The sequence below is a fragment of the Phyllobates terribilis genome, unplaced genomic scaffold (genome assembly GCF_046119375.1).
Source record: "Phyllobates terribilis strain yellow unplaced genomic scaffold, ASM4611937v1 Scaffold_2__4_contigs__length_985480577, whole genome shotgun sequence".
NCBI lineage: Eukaryota > Metazoa > Chordata > Amphibia > Anura > Dendrobatidae > Phyllobates > Phyllobates terribilis.
In genome coordinates this window covers 416,665,861-416,680,590 of record NW_027362762.1, presented here as the reverse complement: position 1 = coordinate 416,680,590, position 14,730 = coordinate 416,665,861, and the positions used below count along the sequence as shown (strand labels likewise).

Sequence of the window (14,730 nt, the reverse complement as noted above, 5' to 3'; positions counted from 1 at the left end):
GTCTTTATTCTGCACTACACCGCACTACGCAGCACCAGACCTCCTGGACAACTACCCCCTCCGTCCTGTTCCTCTGCCCTGAGGCCCTGCTCCGCCTGTGAGGAGTAGTAACAACGTCGGCTGCCATAACACCATGCCTCGGCGGACTGTAGCAGCGCTGGTGGCCTTCACCAGTTGCCACAGGTGGCGTAGTCGCAATCAGCCACTCAACCCAGATAAGCCCATACCATCCTTTTTAATGTGACGGCCCTGGGCACGGAGCGGGTCCGGGCCACGGCTGCACCCCATCTCTCCATCACAGGACCTGACTCCGAGTCCCACATCTCCCAGGGTAAGGGGCTTACAGAAGGCTTTGAGGCATCTCAGTAGTATTAGATAATATCACGATTGGTAGCAAATGAGAAATTTTGCACAGCTTGTGCGGTTGTGCATACAGACACAAGGATAACATGAATTCCAAATTGATCCTTGTTAGCGGTCTGCTGTCACCTTCATATACCCTGGAGAGTCCTTAAAGAGGTTCCAACGTTACATATATATTTTTGTAGAAGAAATAACAAGAGATAGGCACTTCCACTTTATGCTTCCATGATTCTTCAATTAAAATACAATGATAAAGCACGGGTTTCGGCTAGGTCAGCCTTCATCAGATGATGGGGACAGAGCTGATAATGTCTGTAAAGTGCTGTGGAATTAATGGCGCTATATAAGTGAGTAAAATAAATAAATAAAATTAGTACACGTGCATACAGATACACATGCTTTATATGTATAGTAAATGGAATATATGTGTGTATTATAGAGTTTATGGTTTTTGCATTATAGAAGGGAATATAATGGGCAACAAACAGGTGTGCCCGTTATCATCTTAGTTAATTTATGCCAAGGGAGGTGAATACTTTCACAAGCCACTGTAGTTTTAGAATCATTATATCTCAGTGTGTTATATATAACATAATAAAAAAAAGATTTCAAACTTAAGTGCCATTCCTTAAAAAACAAAGTTCAATGAATCGTAGAACATATTTGTCTATGTTTTGTCCATGTGTCTTACCAAAGATTGCCTAATGTCTGAGCTAGTTTTTAAAGAGAATTTGTTATTTCAATTGTTTTTTTTTCTAAATCAATAGTACAAACTTGAATAAGAAACTGTATGGTGTTTTAGTACAGACAAACACTTTATTCTTTGCTTATTAGATTTTTCTTTCTTCCTTTATCTACGTAATGCACCGTCTTTAAATGATCACTAATTAATTCACTATAAAAATCTGTCTTTAGTTTAGTGGTGGTGAGATGGGTTATCGGTTTCACTGAGAGATCAGGCTACACCTTACTAATATATAAGGAAAGAGGAGGGTGAACTGCTGCACAGAGAGGAGAGACAGAGAGACATTCAGAGGCTGCAACTACTTTTAATAAGTATTCTATTGTTTCTTCCCGACCTGGATTCACAGCAACAGTGCTCAGTTTTTAATAATATATACTTAGTGTTAATAAATGTAAATTTAAAGATTCAGTCTTTCTACTATTTAAATGGCTGTACTATTAAACAGGGGGGTGTTACGTTTATATCCAGTTCATTATGCATATCTTATATAATGAGGTTCCCAGCGTATTGCATTAGTTATAATTCATGACATAACCACAATACTGCTTATGTAATGCATGTTTCTACCAACCATTTTTATGATGAGGAATAAAAGCAATTTTGTTGGGATCCTCCAGCCATCTAATGTTTATGGGATTTTTCCGACTATCCCCAACAGATTATGTCAGATCGGGTGGTGGGAATTCAGCCACTCGATGCTTTTGCTTAGCTGGGAAATAAGCCTCTGCCAGATAACTCTGGTAGTGACTCTATAATAGAGAATCCAGAAACGTTTGGCCCAGCCTTGGCGTGATGGGAGAGATAGCAGTTGACTGGACAGTAATCAACAACTATTTAATGTGTATGACCAGCTTTAGATAAGTTACTATTTAAACGTCTTACACAGGTATGCTTGGTTAGTGCTTGTAAAAAAAATAATAATAATAATAAAATGTATTTTTTTTACTCCCTAATATAGTTCCATTAATTCCACAGCGCTTTACAGACACCATCCTCACTGTCCCCATTGGGGTCACAATCTAGATTCAGGTCAGAGCATTTTTCCTACTGTAAATGCAAAATTACCTGGGTTTCCTATATTTAAAAAAAACGTTATAAATTCAATGAGATTTTTTTCAGCCCTTGTGTAGGACTAAAGCTACCACCGGTGGTAGCTGACCATGCACAGCGCTTACAAGCTATTTCCTTCTAAGCTTGCATGCACTGAGTTGAGGCCACTGGGATGGCTGGCACACACGGCTGGCGCCTAATCATGACCACCTCTCTCCAGTCCCACTGCCCTTTTGATACTCCAGAGGCACAATCAGGACAGCGACAGGACAATGCTGCTGGCCTGAAGTGTCAATCAATAAAGTGCGGACATAACAGCCAAGAAGTCACGAAATTGGGCTGCAGTATACCTCTGCTTAAGAAGATGTGGCCAACTCTTTAAATAGAGTTTGTCTTCATGGGGCCGCCCCATTAATCATTCACAACTAAGATGCTTATTGATACCTATGTTGTGACAATTAATATTAATTAAATTTCAACTTAAATTAATGAGAAATGTAATAATTTACTGAACGCAGCATCACAGCTAAAGATTGGTTATGTTCCCATTAATTACTTTAAAGCAATACCAATTTACTGGTACTACTCCATTCCATTAGTTGTTAAAAACATATATTTTTTTACATTTATATCTACTAACGGATATATGCAATATTTAACCTCCAAAAGCAATTTTAATATGCATTCTGAAAACTGGTAAATATTGTTTAGAGAAATCCATTAAGATTGTCAGTTACACTGTGGGCGTAATAGAGTGAGGAAATTGAAAGATGTGAATCTAGGTAATAGAAATTCAGTACATAAAATAGAAGGATCATTTAAAGAAAAATTAGCTGATTTACATTGTAAATGTATGATACAGCCAGAATAAAATGCCACAGTTTTATGCAGGTGTTAGACAACCGGTATTAAACCGCTACAGAGCTTAGATTAAAATAGAAGTTAAAATTTATACAAAGCAACTAGGTATGTGAACATAAACATAATATAGGCAAATAAATCTACGGTAGGTAAATATTTTAACTATGCATGACTTATCCAACCGTAATGCAATCAATGCATAGGAATTTTACTTCTACATCCAAGAACGGTATTACTAGTGATGCAAAACATAAAGGCCGATTACATTACACTAATGCCTAAAGGAGGAATTCTTTTCATTTATAATGAGCTTTAGTTTTCAACAGCATCTTAAAACAGAACCAGAGAAGAATAAGACGTATTATTTTCATTTATAGAATGCATAGTTTGCGCCATAGCAGTGACATTAATTGGAACTTAGAAGGCCGGACAATAATTTGCCTTTGTCTCATTATTTGAGTTAAAATGGAATGAACTTGAATGCACAATTTTTAATTACAAATGATTTAGCGATAATCACATACACACACGCAGTAGCGGCGTTGTACTGTGATATAGCTTGGACATTTATGTACTGTACAGTACACAGGGTTACTCTAATACTTAATACCACCATGTATAACATTAATAAAGCTTTATTTCTACAAAAGGGCTGAAAACAATCTCATTGAATTTATAACGTTTTTTTTAATACAGAAAGCCCAGCTAAATTTGCATTTACAGTAGAAAAAATGCTCTGCCTGAATTTATAAAAGCATATTTAATTCTAAATCCCTGTTACTTGCTCTCCACCGAGTGGCTGGCTCAGCTTCATTATCATTCTGCCAGCACTATAGGAGCTGGAACTTCTTTTCCATCACTTTCCAGCATTCATTGCTCCTGCCATTCTCCAATCGCTTGCCTGCCCTGAACTTATGCAGTTTGACAGACAGGGGAGTATAAGTAGAGATAAAAAGACCCAACTTCTTGTAATCTATCTCATTATTTTTGCTGTTTAATATGGGCTACACTCGACGGCTGGCTGTGTATAGCAATTTAGAAAAAAATGGCCCCTATTCATTAAGACTAAAGATTTTTACAATGGTCTTGATGAGTGCGCATAGTGTAATCGGACCCTCCTCATTCATCAAGAGAAGCATGACTGTTAAAGAATCAGGAGTGTCTGACGAGTGGCAAGAGCCTCCATGTGCTTCGCCACAGATTTATTTCCAGTCAAGGACTGGACTAACATTTCTGGTATAAGGCATGTTACAGCTCATCATGAAGTAGTTGAGCTGTGGCATCACATACTCCAATCCTACACAGCTCTGCTCATTTTGGTGGAGCTAGACAAAATCTGGCGTGAAAATGCGAAAGTTGCAACATTTTTTTGTGCAATTCCGAGTTGCACAAAATACTGCCATAAAAGCTCTGATGAAACAGGGCCAGACAGTGGCTAGTACTTTGGACTAATTCAAATCAGTCAATGGCAAGGGATGACATGCTAGCTTTGTCCCTTCAGATGGGTAAATCTGATGTTGTGGAGCTCCCAGTAGAGAAAGTCAAGTGATCATCATATGGAATGTCATACTGTTGTGGGTGCACAACCCTAATCTTGTCATCTGACCAGGGCACAGAGTGGACCCATGTCAATGCATTCGGTACTGCTAATGAGCGAGCAACATAATTAATACCACAATATAAACTTGTAATGCATAATATGCAAGAATAACTCAATGCAGTATTTAAATTGAACCTGTCACATAAAAAATGCTATTATCCTGCAGATATGGGGTTAATCTGCAGGTTAATAGCGTTCTGAAGGCTGCCCAGCACTTGCGCTGAGAGCCCCAGTGCCAGGAGGAAATGAATCTTATTTCTTCTGGCAGCCTTAGTCTTTCAGTCATAGGGTTGCAGCTGGCATAGATTCAGACACAGCTCAGTACATAGGGAGTGGTAACTATAACCACACCCCGGGACTGACTGACAGCCGGCTCAGCTTAAGTCAGTCAGTGCTGGGGCGTGGTTACAGCCAATGCTCACTATGTACTGAGCGGTGACTGAAGTGGTGCTTTTATGACTAAAAACCCAAGGCTGCCGGTAGGAATAAAGTGCATTTCCTCCTGGCACCTAGCAGTGGGGCTTTCAGTGCAGTGGACGGGCAGCTTCCGAATGCTATTAACCTACAGATTAACCCCATATCTGCTGGTTAATAGCATTTTTTTAACTGCCAGGTTCCCTTTAAGCTTTCTTAAAGCATTGACAGTGTGAAAATCATGAAGCGGTGTAGGAATGTAATGTATACTCAGCAGGATTGGTATAAACGATTTGAATGCACCATTTGAGGGCTCACAATTTAATAAAACAGTTACAGTAACAAGTTTTATTTTAGTCAAATCACCAAATTCCTATCTAACCACATAGGTTTTAAATGGTGGAACAGAAAACAGCTAAGCTTGGTGTTTTATCACCCAACCGAATCTACAGTAATCAAAACACGGACTATTTTGTATAGTATAATTGTTTCTATGAATTCCGAACTGAAACAAATCACCTATTTGCAGAAGCCAGGGATTTGCGGGTCATGTAAACCCAGTATAATGAAGTTCACATACTTTTCATAATGTGGGCCTGTATAGTATATACATAAAAACAACCTATTTATGTGAAACAGTCATTTATCACAAATGCATGACATTTGCATTTATTTCTAAAATGATGGAGATACAATATGTTATTGAGACTGCTGTAATAGCTATAGTTCGTTTTTCTTAACATTCTATAAAGGACAAAATGATTATGTGTTTTAGGACAATACTTATGTGTTGTAATAGACTATGACATCATTTCTAAATACACCTTTATACCCACCATACATAGTCATTCTTTTTTTTCTTCTTTTTTTTGTGTGTGACATTTCTTTGGTCCTCCAGGCTCTTTTGCTTTTCAGAGACTTTTTTCTAGATTTCTAACTCAAGACTATAGATCTCCTGGAACTACAAAGAAGTCAAATTTATTGAAAATGCAAATTATCCATAATTAATCAGAATGGATTATTTCCTGCTTCCACACTTATCATCCCTTATGGACATATTCTACAGTTTAAAAGGGTTGTCTAGGACCTCACAATTTACCTATTTTTAGGATACGTCATCAACATGAGAATGTTGGAGGTTATTATTATTATTATTATTTATTATTATAGCACCATCTATTCCATGGAGCTTTACATGTGAAAAGGGGTATACATAGCAAAAAACAAGTACAATAATCTTGAACAAAAACGAGTCACCGACTAGTACAGGAGGAGAGAGGACCCTGCCCGGGAGGGCTCACTGTCACTTTCAGCACTCCTACCAGTTACAAAACTGCACCATTAATGGCTGCAGCTAAGTGAAGTGTGGGGAGAAACATAGCACCCCCCATGACTACTAAATAATATTTCAACGAACAAATAGTTTTATTCTGGCCCCTGCTGGAGCATAGTTCAACTGATTGGAGGAGAGCCAGGTGTTTGACCCCCACCAATGTAATATTGATGATCCATCCTACAAATAGATCATCAATTGTTAGGTGCTAGACAATCCCTTTAAATACAGGAGCATCTCACTAAATTAGAATATCATCAAAAAGTTAATTTATTTCAGTTCTTCAATACAAAAAGTGAAACTCATATATTACATAGAGTCATTACAAACAGAGTGATCTATTTCAAGTGTTTATTTCTGTTAATGTTGATGATTATGGCTAGCACAGTTAGTACAATTACGTTATTACGCCTTTATGTCTGTATGCCCTCGCTATAAACCTGCTATCGTTTTTTTCAAATGTATCTGAATCCATAGCTAGAAATGTCTGTGCTATTTCTTCAGTGCATTTATTGCTTTTGCATCATTTATAAGCTGAAAGGACTGACCGTCATCAATCTCTGCCAGCGGCTGGCACTGAGGGATCTATTGGATGGAGCTGTAAATTAGAAGCCCTGCTCCTGCTGAGCCCGTGGCAAAGTCCCCGGGTCAGTAAGAGAATTTAATGCTGGAGATGGAAGTGTTTCCTCGCTGTGCCATGTGGCCCCAGCACAGAAGAAACTGTTGGCAGACACAGTGACTGGCCAAATCGTGATTCCGTCAATCACTGTGTGTGTTGGGAAAGAAGCCTGTGCATTTTTAATTGTCTTGGCAGCCGTGCTGCTTACATAATGGACACCAGTAGGTCTCAGTCCTTCGCCATATGCTTAACTCTGGAGACATGGGGCTTCTGGGTATAGTTGTAATTACCTGATGCAGAATTAAGTGGACCTTGAAATTAGAACTGGACTGTCAGGAAGCTTAACACTTTGATGGAAGTGTATACTCCTCCAGACAAGATGTTTAACAGGATGTTCGAAATAACTGGCTTAAAAACAATGATGAATTTTTTTTATTTTACTTGAATTTGCAGCACATATGATAGCCTAAAGAGTAGCAGTAAAAAGCATAGTTTTTTTCTTTATGTGTGTCCTCCCGGTAGTCCTAAGGTGACTATTCTTACTGAAGTGTAATGTAACTGATGCTAAATTTGCTTCTGTACCATTATCACTGAATGTTTATGCTTTTTCGAGGGAACATGCCATTTGTTACACCTACTCCTGGAGTTATGGTGTAGAGTGGCTTTCCTACTATTCTTAGAATTATGGTGTATGGTACCTGGACCCCTCTAGTCGTCATTCCATGTACACTAAAAGCTCGGAGTCACTTTGATTTGGTTGCGGAAACAGTGATACGACCATTTCTCCAAAATCTCCCAGGAGTCATTTTTAAACATGACACCAGTTTGCATGTTACGCGTCCTACTGGGAGTAGCCTGCATGGCCTAAACATGCTACCATGGCCTGCAGCATCTCCAGACTTGTCTCCTATCACAAATATCTGGTCTGTCCTTGGTCAGCAATTGCACCTTGAGCTCCAGTAACAGATCTTGATGATTTGCTTTTCAAAGTACCTTCAGTGTGACATTACCATTCCTCAGACAACCACTGCAAACCTCGTTCATAGCATGTCATAGCATGTAAGTGCGTGTATTTCTTTGTGTGTAACTCATACTCAATACTGAATAAATCAAAATGTTTTGAACATTTTATTTGCATTATTCATCATTTCCATATTAAAAACATGTGAATCAGTCCTGTGATTTTCATAATTCCACTGATTTTCCCTTTATGTTTGCAATTTCAATGTTGAGGGTGTATATAAACACAGGTCAATGTTTTTCATCTTACTTAGAGATGAGCCGATTGATCCATGGAGGGTCAATTTTGAATCAAATTTCCTGAAATTCATAGGTACCATGCAACTTTGAACACTTTGCAATTTGATTTGTGAAAATAGCAAAAAAAAAGTCAGGCGCCATTTCATACCCTGCTGAAGCTTGTTCATGACTCTTTGCATTGTCACATGGACTACCTCTTATTAGCTGGCACCTATGGCATCAATATTCTTTTAACACAGCCACTCAGGGGGGCTATAAAAGCAAGTATAAAATATGGGGGTTGGCAAAGGAGCGCCATTTTATGTTTGCATAATGAAGGAGTAGAAGGTCATAGAGTATAACTCATTCCACATAGGGATACAAAAAGGCCTAATCTGATTGTGGTTTACTGCTGAAGTGCTGAAGCAGACAGAAAATGTGAGCGGTAGCCTAAGGCTATGTTCACACATGTTTGGCTGCATTTTTTGCTGCGTTTTTTGTGCATTTTTTCAGCGTTTTTTTCACTGTCCCTCTGTCTCTATTTAAGCATGTACATAAAGTTCTGTGAAAAAAAAATCTCATTCTGGTTTTGGCATAGTGGGGGAGTTGGCTTGTTCAGGAATAGTTTAGACACTGGCAATGCATTAAGTTTGTATGACACTGTTTACTTTCACACTATGGGGTTTACCATTCAGTTGCACAGGCATTGTTCAATTTCACACCTCACTGGGTCACATGTATTGTTCAATCTCACATGTAGCTCAGCTAATGTTTACACTGCACACATCACTAATTTAATTAAACTCTCCTAATACAAACAACCATCTCAGTGACCAAGACAAGATGGTAAAATCACAAAAATAAATGAGTTTCACATACTGCTGCTGTACTTGCTTATTTTCACTAAAAGCGCAGCAAAACCTCATGGCTATGTTCACACATCCTTTTTTTTTTTCCGTTTTTTCACTACCCATTACTTCCAATGGGTGAAAAACGCTGAATATAGCCTAAGATTGTGAATAATAATCCAAAGGTTCAAGTGATATAGGGAAGTGCTGTATCTGTATAGTCACGCAGTGTAAAGATGAATAGATTGGTCTGAGATATAGTGCAGTAACAGAACCTTGACTACAGCCTTTGTGTATTCTTCACACACTGTAAACTAGGAGAGAAATATTAAACTGAACCTGTCTCCATGAAAATGCTATCCAATCAGCAGGCACCATATTAAGGTGCAGTGGGAGGTGAGCTTGTTGATATATAATTCTGTAAGAAAAGATTCAGTATAACCTGTTTTTATCATTTAGTCCTCTAATTTATGTGGGATTTTTGGTGCAGTGTGCAGTCCTATCTGTGGTTGATAGCTTTCTCTATTTGCACACTTATGCAAAGAAAACTGTCAGTCACTGATAGGACCGCCGACTGGACCAAAAATCACAGAAAGAGCAGAGGATTAAATGATGAAAACAGGTTATACTGAATCTTTTCTCCAAAAACTATAGATCAATCTGCCCAGCACCCCATTCTCTATAACATACTGCCTGTAAATTGAATTGTATTTTCACGGTTTCAGGTTCCCTTTAAACCCCTCAGTGCTAATTTGATCTCTCTCTGTATTTCTCGTTTTTTGCTGGCAAGCAATGACTTTTTACTATTGTGATTTGCGGCAAATTTAATAAGGAATATTCATCGAACAAGCTGATTTCCTATTTCAAAAAATTGCTCATTTCTAGTCCTGTTATATTGTTTGCAATGTTACTTGCTCTACTGCACATCATAATTTAATTTAAAAAAAGTATTTGCTTTCTTGCTCAACATAAATTCTAATTTGTTCTGATATTTTTGATATTTTCTTTAAAAAAAAATGTTTTCTTTTTTTTTCAGTGTGACAGTGACAGTGATCAGGAAGAAAAGGTAAGGCCTTGTCTCTTTTGGCATTTTAATTTGTTGCTACTCTTTGTTCTTCTGCTGTAAGTACTATATCTGCCAAAATTAAAATTCTGAAATAAATGCTGAATCTTTTCTTCTTTGGTTTTATGGCAGAAAACCTAAAATGTCCATGCAATACATTATATTTTATAATTTCATATATATGTGAAACTAACAACTAAATTATTAAATACCGTAGATATATATGACATTTTTGTTTTTGTCACTCAGTAACTGTTTTTAATTTCTGAAATACATATAAAAGTATCATTACCAAAATATGGCAAGCATAAAATATGAACAAAAAATGTTTATATTGCTAAATGGTACAATTACATTAGTTTTGTCTGGACAGTTTTTTTTTCTTAAGTTGAACACTACTGTTAAAAAATATGCATTTTGTGTAACTGAAATAAAAATGGGTTTCCGGTGGCATTGATTTGGTTTCTGTTTGGGTGGTCTTCATTTTAACCCAAAATAATGAGCATGCTGCCCTTTTTCCCAGTAAAACCGATAGAATTTATGGAGTGGAACACCACTGCTCCATATACTGTTCAGTGGCTGCTGCTGGGTAACGCAGATTTGCCACTATACCCTTCAATTAGAACTGATCGGCAATCTCTGATAATGGCCTCTAAATAGTGTATGGAGCTGTACTTTACTGTTTATATCTGGCTATCACTGGACGTGATAACCGCTGAGGTTGGTAGGAGGCCTAGGGATAGGTCATCAATATTAAAATGGTCGACAACAACTTTAGTTTGCTAATTTGTCTTTATCTAATATTAATCCTCTAAAGCTAATGTAATATGAAAATCAGTGATGTTAGAGGAGGGACCTAATGGAGGATATGCTGCCATATTCAAGTGATAGAATACATTCACTGCGAATTTAATCTGGCAGGAAAAGGTTAAAAAACCCTGTCATACTAAGGTTCCCACAGTCCTTCTCACGCCTGTCCCACCACACCTGGTCCGCTGATCAGCTTTTATGCCATCTATACTCTATATTCATTCTGGGCCTCCGGCCACTTCTGGACATATTTTTTGTTCATTAGACCCCAAGAAGTTACATGGGGAGCAACACACAACATTGACATGTGCCAATACCTCATGTGATGGCATGGGGTCTAGTGAATGGAAGATCCATCCAGAAGAATCTGGAGACCCAGAATGAAGACAGAAGACAAAAGAGCTGATCAGAGGATCAGTAGTGTTTGGACGAGTATAGGGAGGGCTGAGGAGAAGCAAGTATAAGATTTTTTTTAACCCCTTCACATTCCTTTTGAACCTAGAAAAATGGCAACTGGACACCATTTTACTAGATTTGCATAAATTGAATCACAAAAAAATTGGATTCTGGCGAATCAATTTGGTCATCTCTAGCTATTTGTAAATATGGCTAAAGAACAAAGGCACCGATTCATCATTACATTTTGTGCCTTTTTTGGTAAGTTTTGGGCGCTTTGTGCTTGTTCTTTGTTTGCACCTTATCCATCTTTTCATTTGCATCTTTTTTATGTCTATTTTATGTGTTTGCCTATTATTTATTATGTTCACCATTGTGGACTGAATTTATGGTTTCCAGATGTTTTAAAAAAGTCACAAATTTTGTCGAAAATGTATTCCAGTCTACCTCCCTGGAAGCATTTAATGTACGCCAGCTACTTTGGTGCAATTTTTGTACCATTTTGTGAAGCATTACTTTTTACACTTAACGGTGTCAATATAGATTAAATAAAATAATAAAGACCAATTTTGACTTTGCGCAAAATTCATGACCTGCGTGTGCCATTTTGAAGAATTTGGTGCAAAAAATGGCAACAATAGCCCAAAGTATGAAAAGAAAAAGGACATAAAAAAATGAAAATGATGAATCGAGGTCTAAGTGTTGTGCGTGTATTCAGGTGTGAAAATAACCTGCTATAAAATATTATTATTTCTAACTTTTAAAACGTACAATTTTAGTTACCTTAAACCCTGCGTTTCCAACGGACAAGGTATATGCAGCATATTTCATGCTTGTCATTTGTATTCAGCATATGCAGCCTGTTATAAAATGGAAGACATCATCATTTGAACAGGTCAAGCATATTCAGATGAAGACAAATGGTGCTTATTTGATTTCCTTAAAATCAGGAAATGAAAAAAGTGGTCTCTGGAGAAATCATGTTCTGCCTCACTTAAATGATAGACCCAGGCATGTAGCAGAGATAAGAACAGGCGCTCGTCTTGCGGTTTTATCTCTGAAGGACGGTCAGGACTGTCATCTCGCTGACATGTGCATTATCCGTGTCATTTTAAACAAAGTGACCTGTGGAAAAGTGCACTCTGCTGTGACATGATAATGGGATGTTGGATGACAGGTAAAGTATACACTTATAAAAGGAGGCTGTGTATTATTCTTTTGTTTAAGTGACAACTAGGTACTTCCTTCCTGTGGATGAAGGGATTGTCAGATCTTAGTGGAGCGACCCTAGTGGACTTCTCAAATCTAAAAACTAAATGAATGTATTTATGAGGGTTTCTGAATGCATTATGCACAGATTTGTTTCAGAGCTTTGAAGAGGGTCAGAAGTAAAAGAGCTGACTTGTTCTATGAAAATTAAAGGACATAAGTCATATAACTTTAACATTTTAACATTAGTTCCATATCAAATTCTACTTTATGTGGATTATTATATTTATATACAGGGGCAAATTATATTTCCAGAACAGTTAATACTCCTATCTAACAGAGAACTCCATCCATAATGCAATAGATGTTTGTAATATATAAAGCAAATTGAGCTAATTTGTCTCTAATTTTAAGAAAAATTTGGATTCTCCTGAAACTGAATTATTTTGTGATTTGCATTGTTTATTTGTAGAAAGCCAGTAAAGAGGTAAAAGAAAAAATAAAACCCCATCCGGTACTCCATGCTGCTCTCTCCGACATCTTTATTACTACTCACGCAATATCATCTTCCTTCAAAAACCACTAAGTAGACCTCTGAGGTCAGAGTGCAATGACATGCGTCAACGAGGCACTGACTATACCTTGCAGGATGCATGTCATGACATCAGAATTGTGTAGTGATCAGCACAAGTGGTCATTACTTGAGTTTGCCTAGAGTGCTTGGGTGTGCACCAAGAATCGCGGGTACTCGAGTGACATGTTTGAGTGCCCGTGGCTGCATGTTTCGTGGCTGTTAGACCATACACATGCCTGACAATGCCCACATGTTTTGTAGCTCTCTAACAGCTGCAAAACATGCTGCCACGGGGGACTCGAACATACCCGAGCACCCTAAGCAAACTCAGGTAACGAGCACTTGCGCTCATCACTAATCACGATCGTACATTATAACCACAGAGACCTCCTTGTAGCTGCAAGCTCTGGCACAGAGTGCAGTTGAAGGAAGAGGATGTTGCATGAGGTGAAGCAGTAAAGAAAAAGCAGCGAGAAGAACCAGAAGGGCAGGAATTGTGAGCAGCGATGTGAGAATTATTATATTTTTCTATTTATTTACCCTACGTCTATTATGTTCTGGGATCTGAACCTCAGGGGATAATAAGGCACGTTTGTACATAGAAATAGAATTTCCTAGCTAAATTCAAGCTAACTAAATTTTGAATTTCACTGGATTCGTTCATCAGTTCATCACTAAATAAATATATACAGGTGTGTATATATATATATATATAAGAACAGATCAAAAGTTTGGACACACCTTCTCATTTAAAGATTTTTCTGTATTTTCATGACTATGAAAATTGTACATTCACACTGAAGGCATCAAAACTATGAATTAACACATGTGGAATTATATACTTGACAAAAAAGAGTGAAACAACTGAAAATGAGTCTTATATTCTAGGTTCTTCAAAGTAGCCACCTTTTGCTTTGATTACTGCTTTGCACACTCTTGGCATTCTCTTGATGAGTTTCAAGAGGTAGTCACCGGAAATGGTTTTCACTTCACAGGTGTGCCCTGTCAGGTTTAATAAGTGGGTTTTCTTGCCTTATAAATGGGGTTGGGACCATCAGTTGTGTTGTGCAGAAGTCTGGTGGATACACAGCTGATAGTCCTACTGAATAGACTGTTAGAATTTGTATTATGGCAAGAAAAAAGCAGCTAAGTAAAGAAAAATGAGTGGCCATCATTACTTTAAGAAATCAAGGTCAGTCAGCCCGAAATATTAGGAAAACTTTGAAAGTGTCCCCAAGTGCAGTTGCAAAAACCATCAAGCGCTACAAAGAAACTGGTTCACATGAGGACCGCCCCAGGAAAGGAAGACCAAGAGTCACCTCTGCTTCTGAGGATAAGTTTATCCGAGTCACCAGCCTCAGAAATCGCAGGTTAACAGCAGCTCAGATTAGAGACCAGATCAATGTCACACAGAGTTCTAGCAGCAGACACAGCTGTGCAACAACTGTTAAGAGCAGACTTTGTGCAGCAGGCCTTCATGGTAAAATAGCTGCTAGGAAACCACTGCTAAGGACAGGCAACAAGCAGAAGAGACTTGTTTGGGCTAAAGAACACAAGAAATGGACATTAAACCAGTGAAAATCTGTGCTTTGGTCTGATGAGTCCA

General features: G+C 38.0%; 1 protein-coding gene across 9 annotated transcripts in view; it reads left to right on the top strand.

Annotated features, from left to right (window-relative positions):
- The window catches only part of AUTS2 (activator of transcription and developmental regulator AUTS2), a 1,755,315-nt gene that overhangs the window by 1,157,629 nt on the left and 582,956 nt on the right, over positions 1-14,730 (top strand). For all 9 annotated transcript variants that reach the window (XM_073665136.1, XM_073665141.1, XM_073665139.1 and 6 more), the window contains one exon: positions 10,109-10,138. In XM_073665136.1, the coding sequence (XP_073521237.1) occupies positions 10,109-10,138 (30 nt within the window). The remainder of the gene's footprint in view (positions 1-10,108; positions 10,139-14,730) is intronic.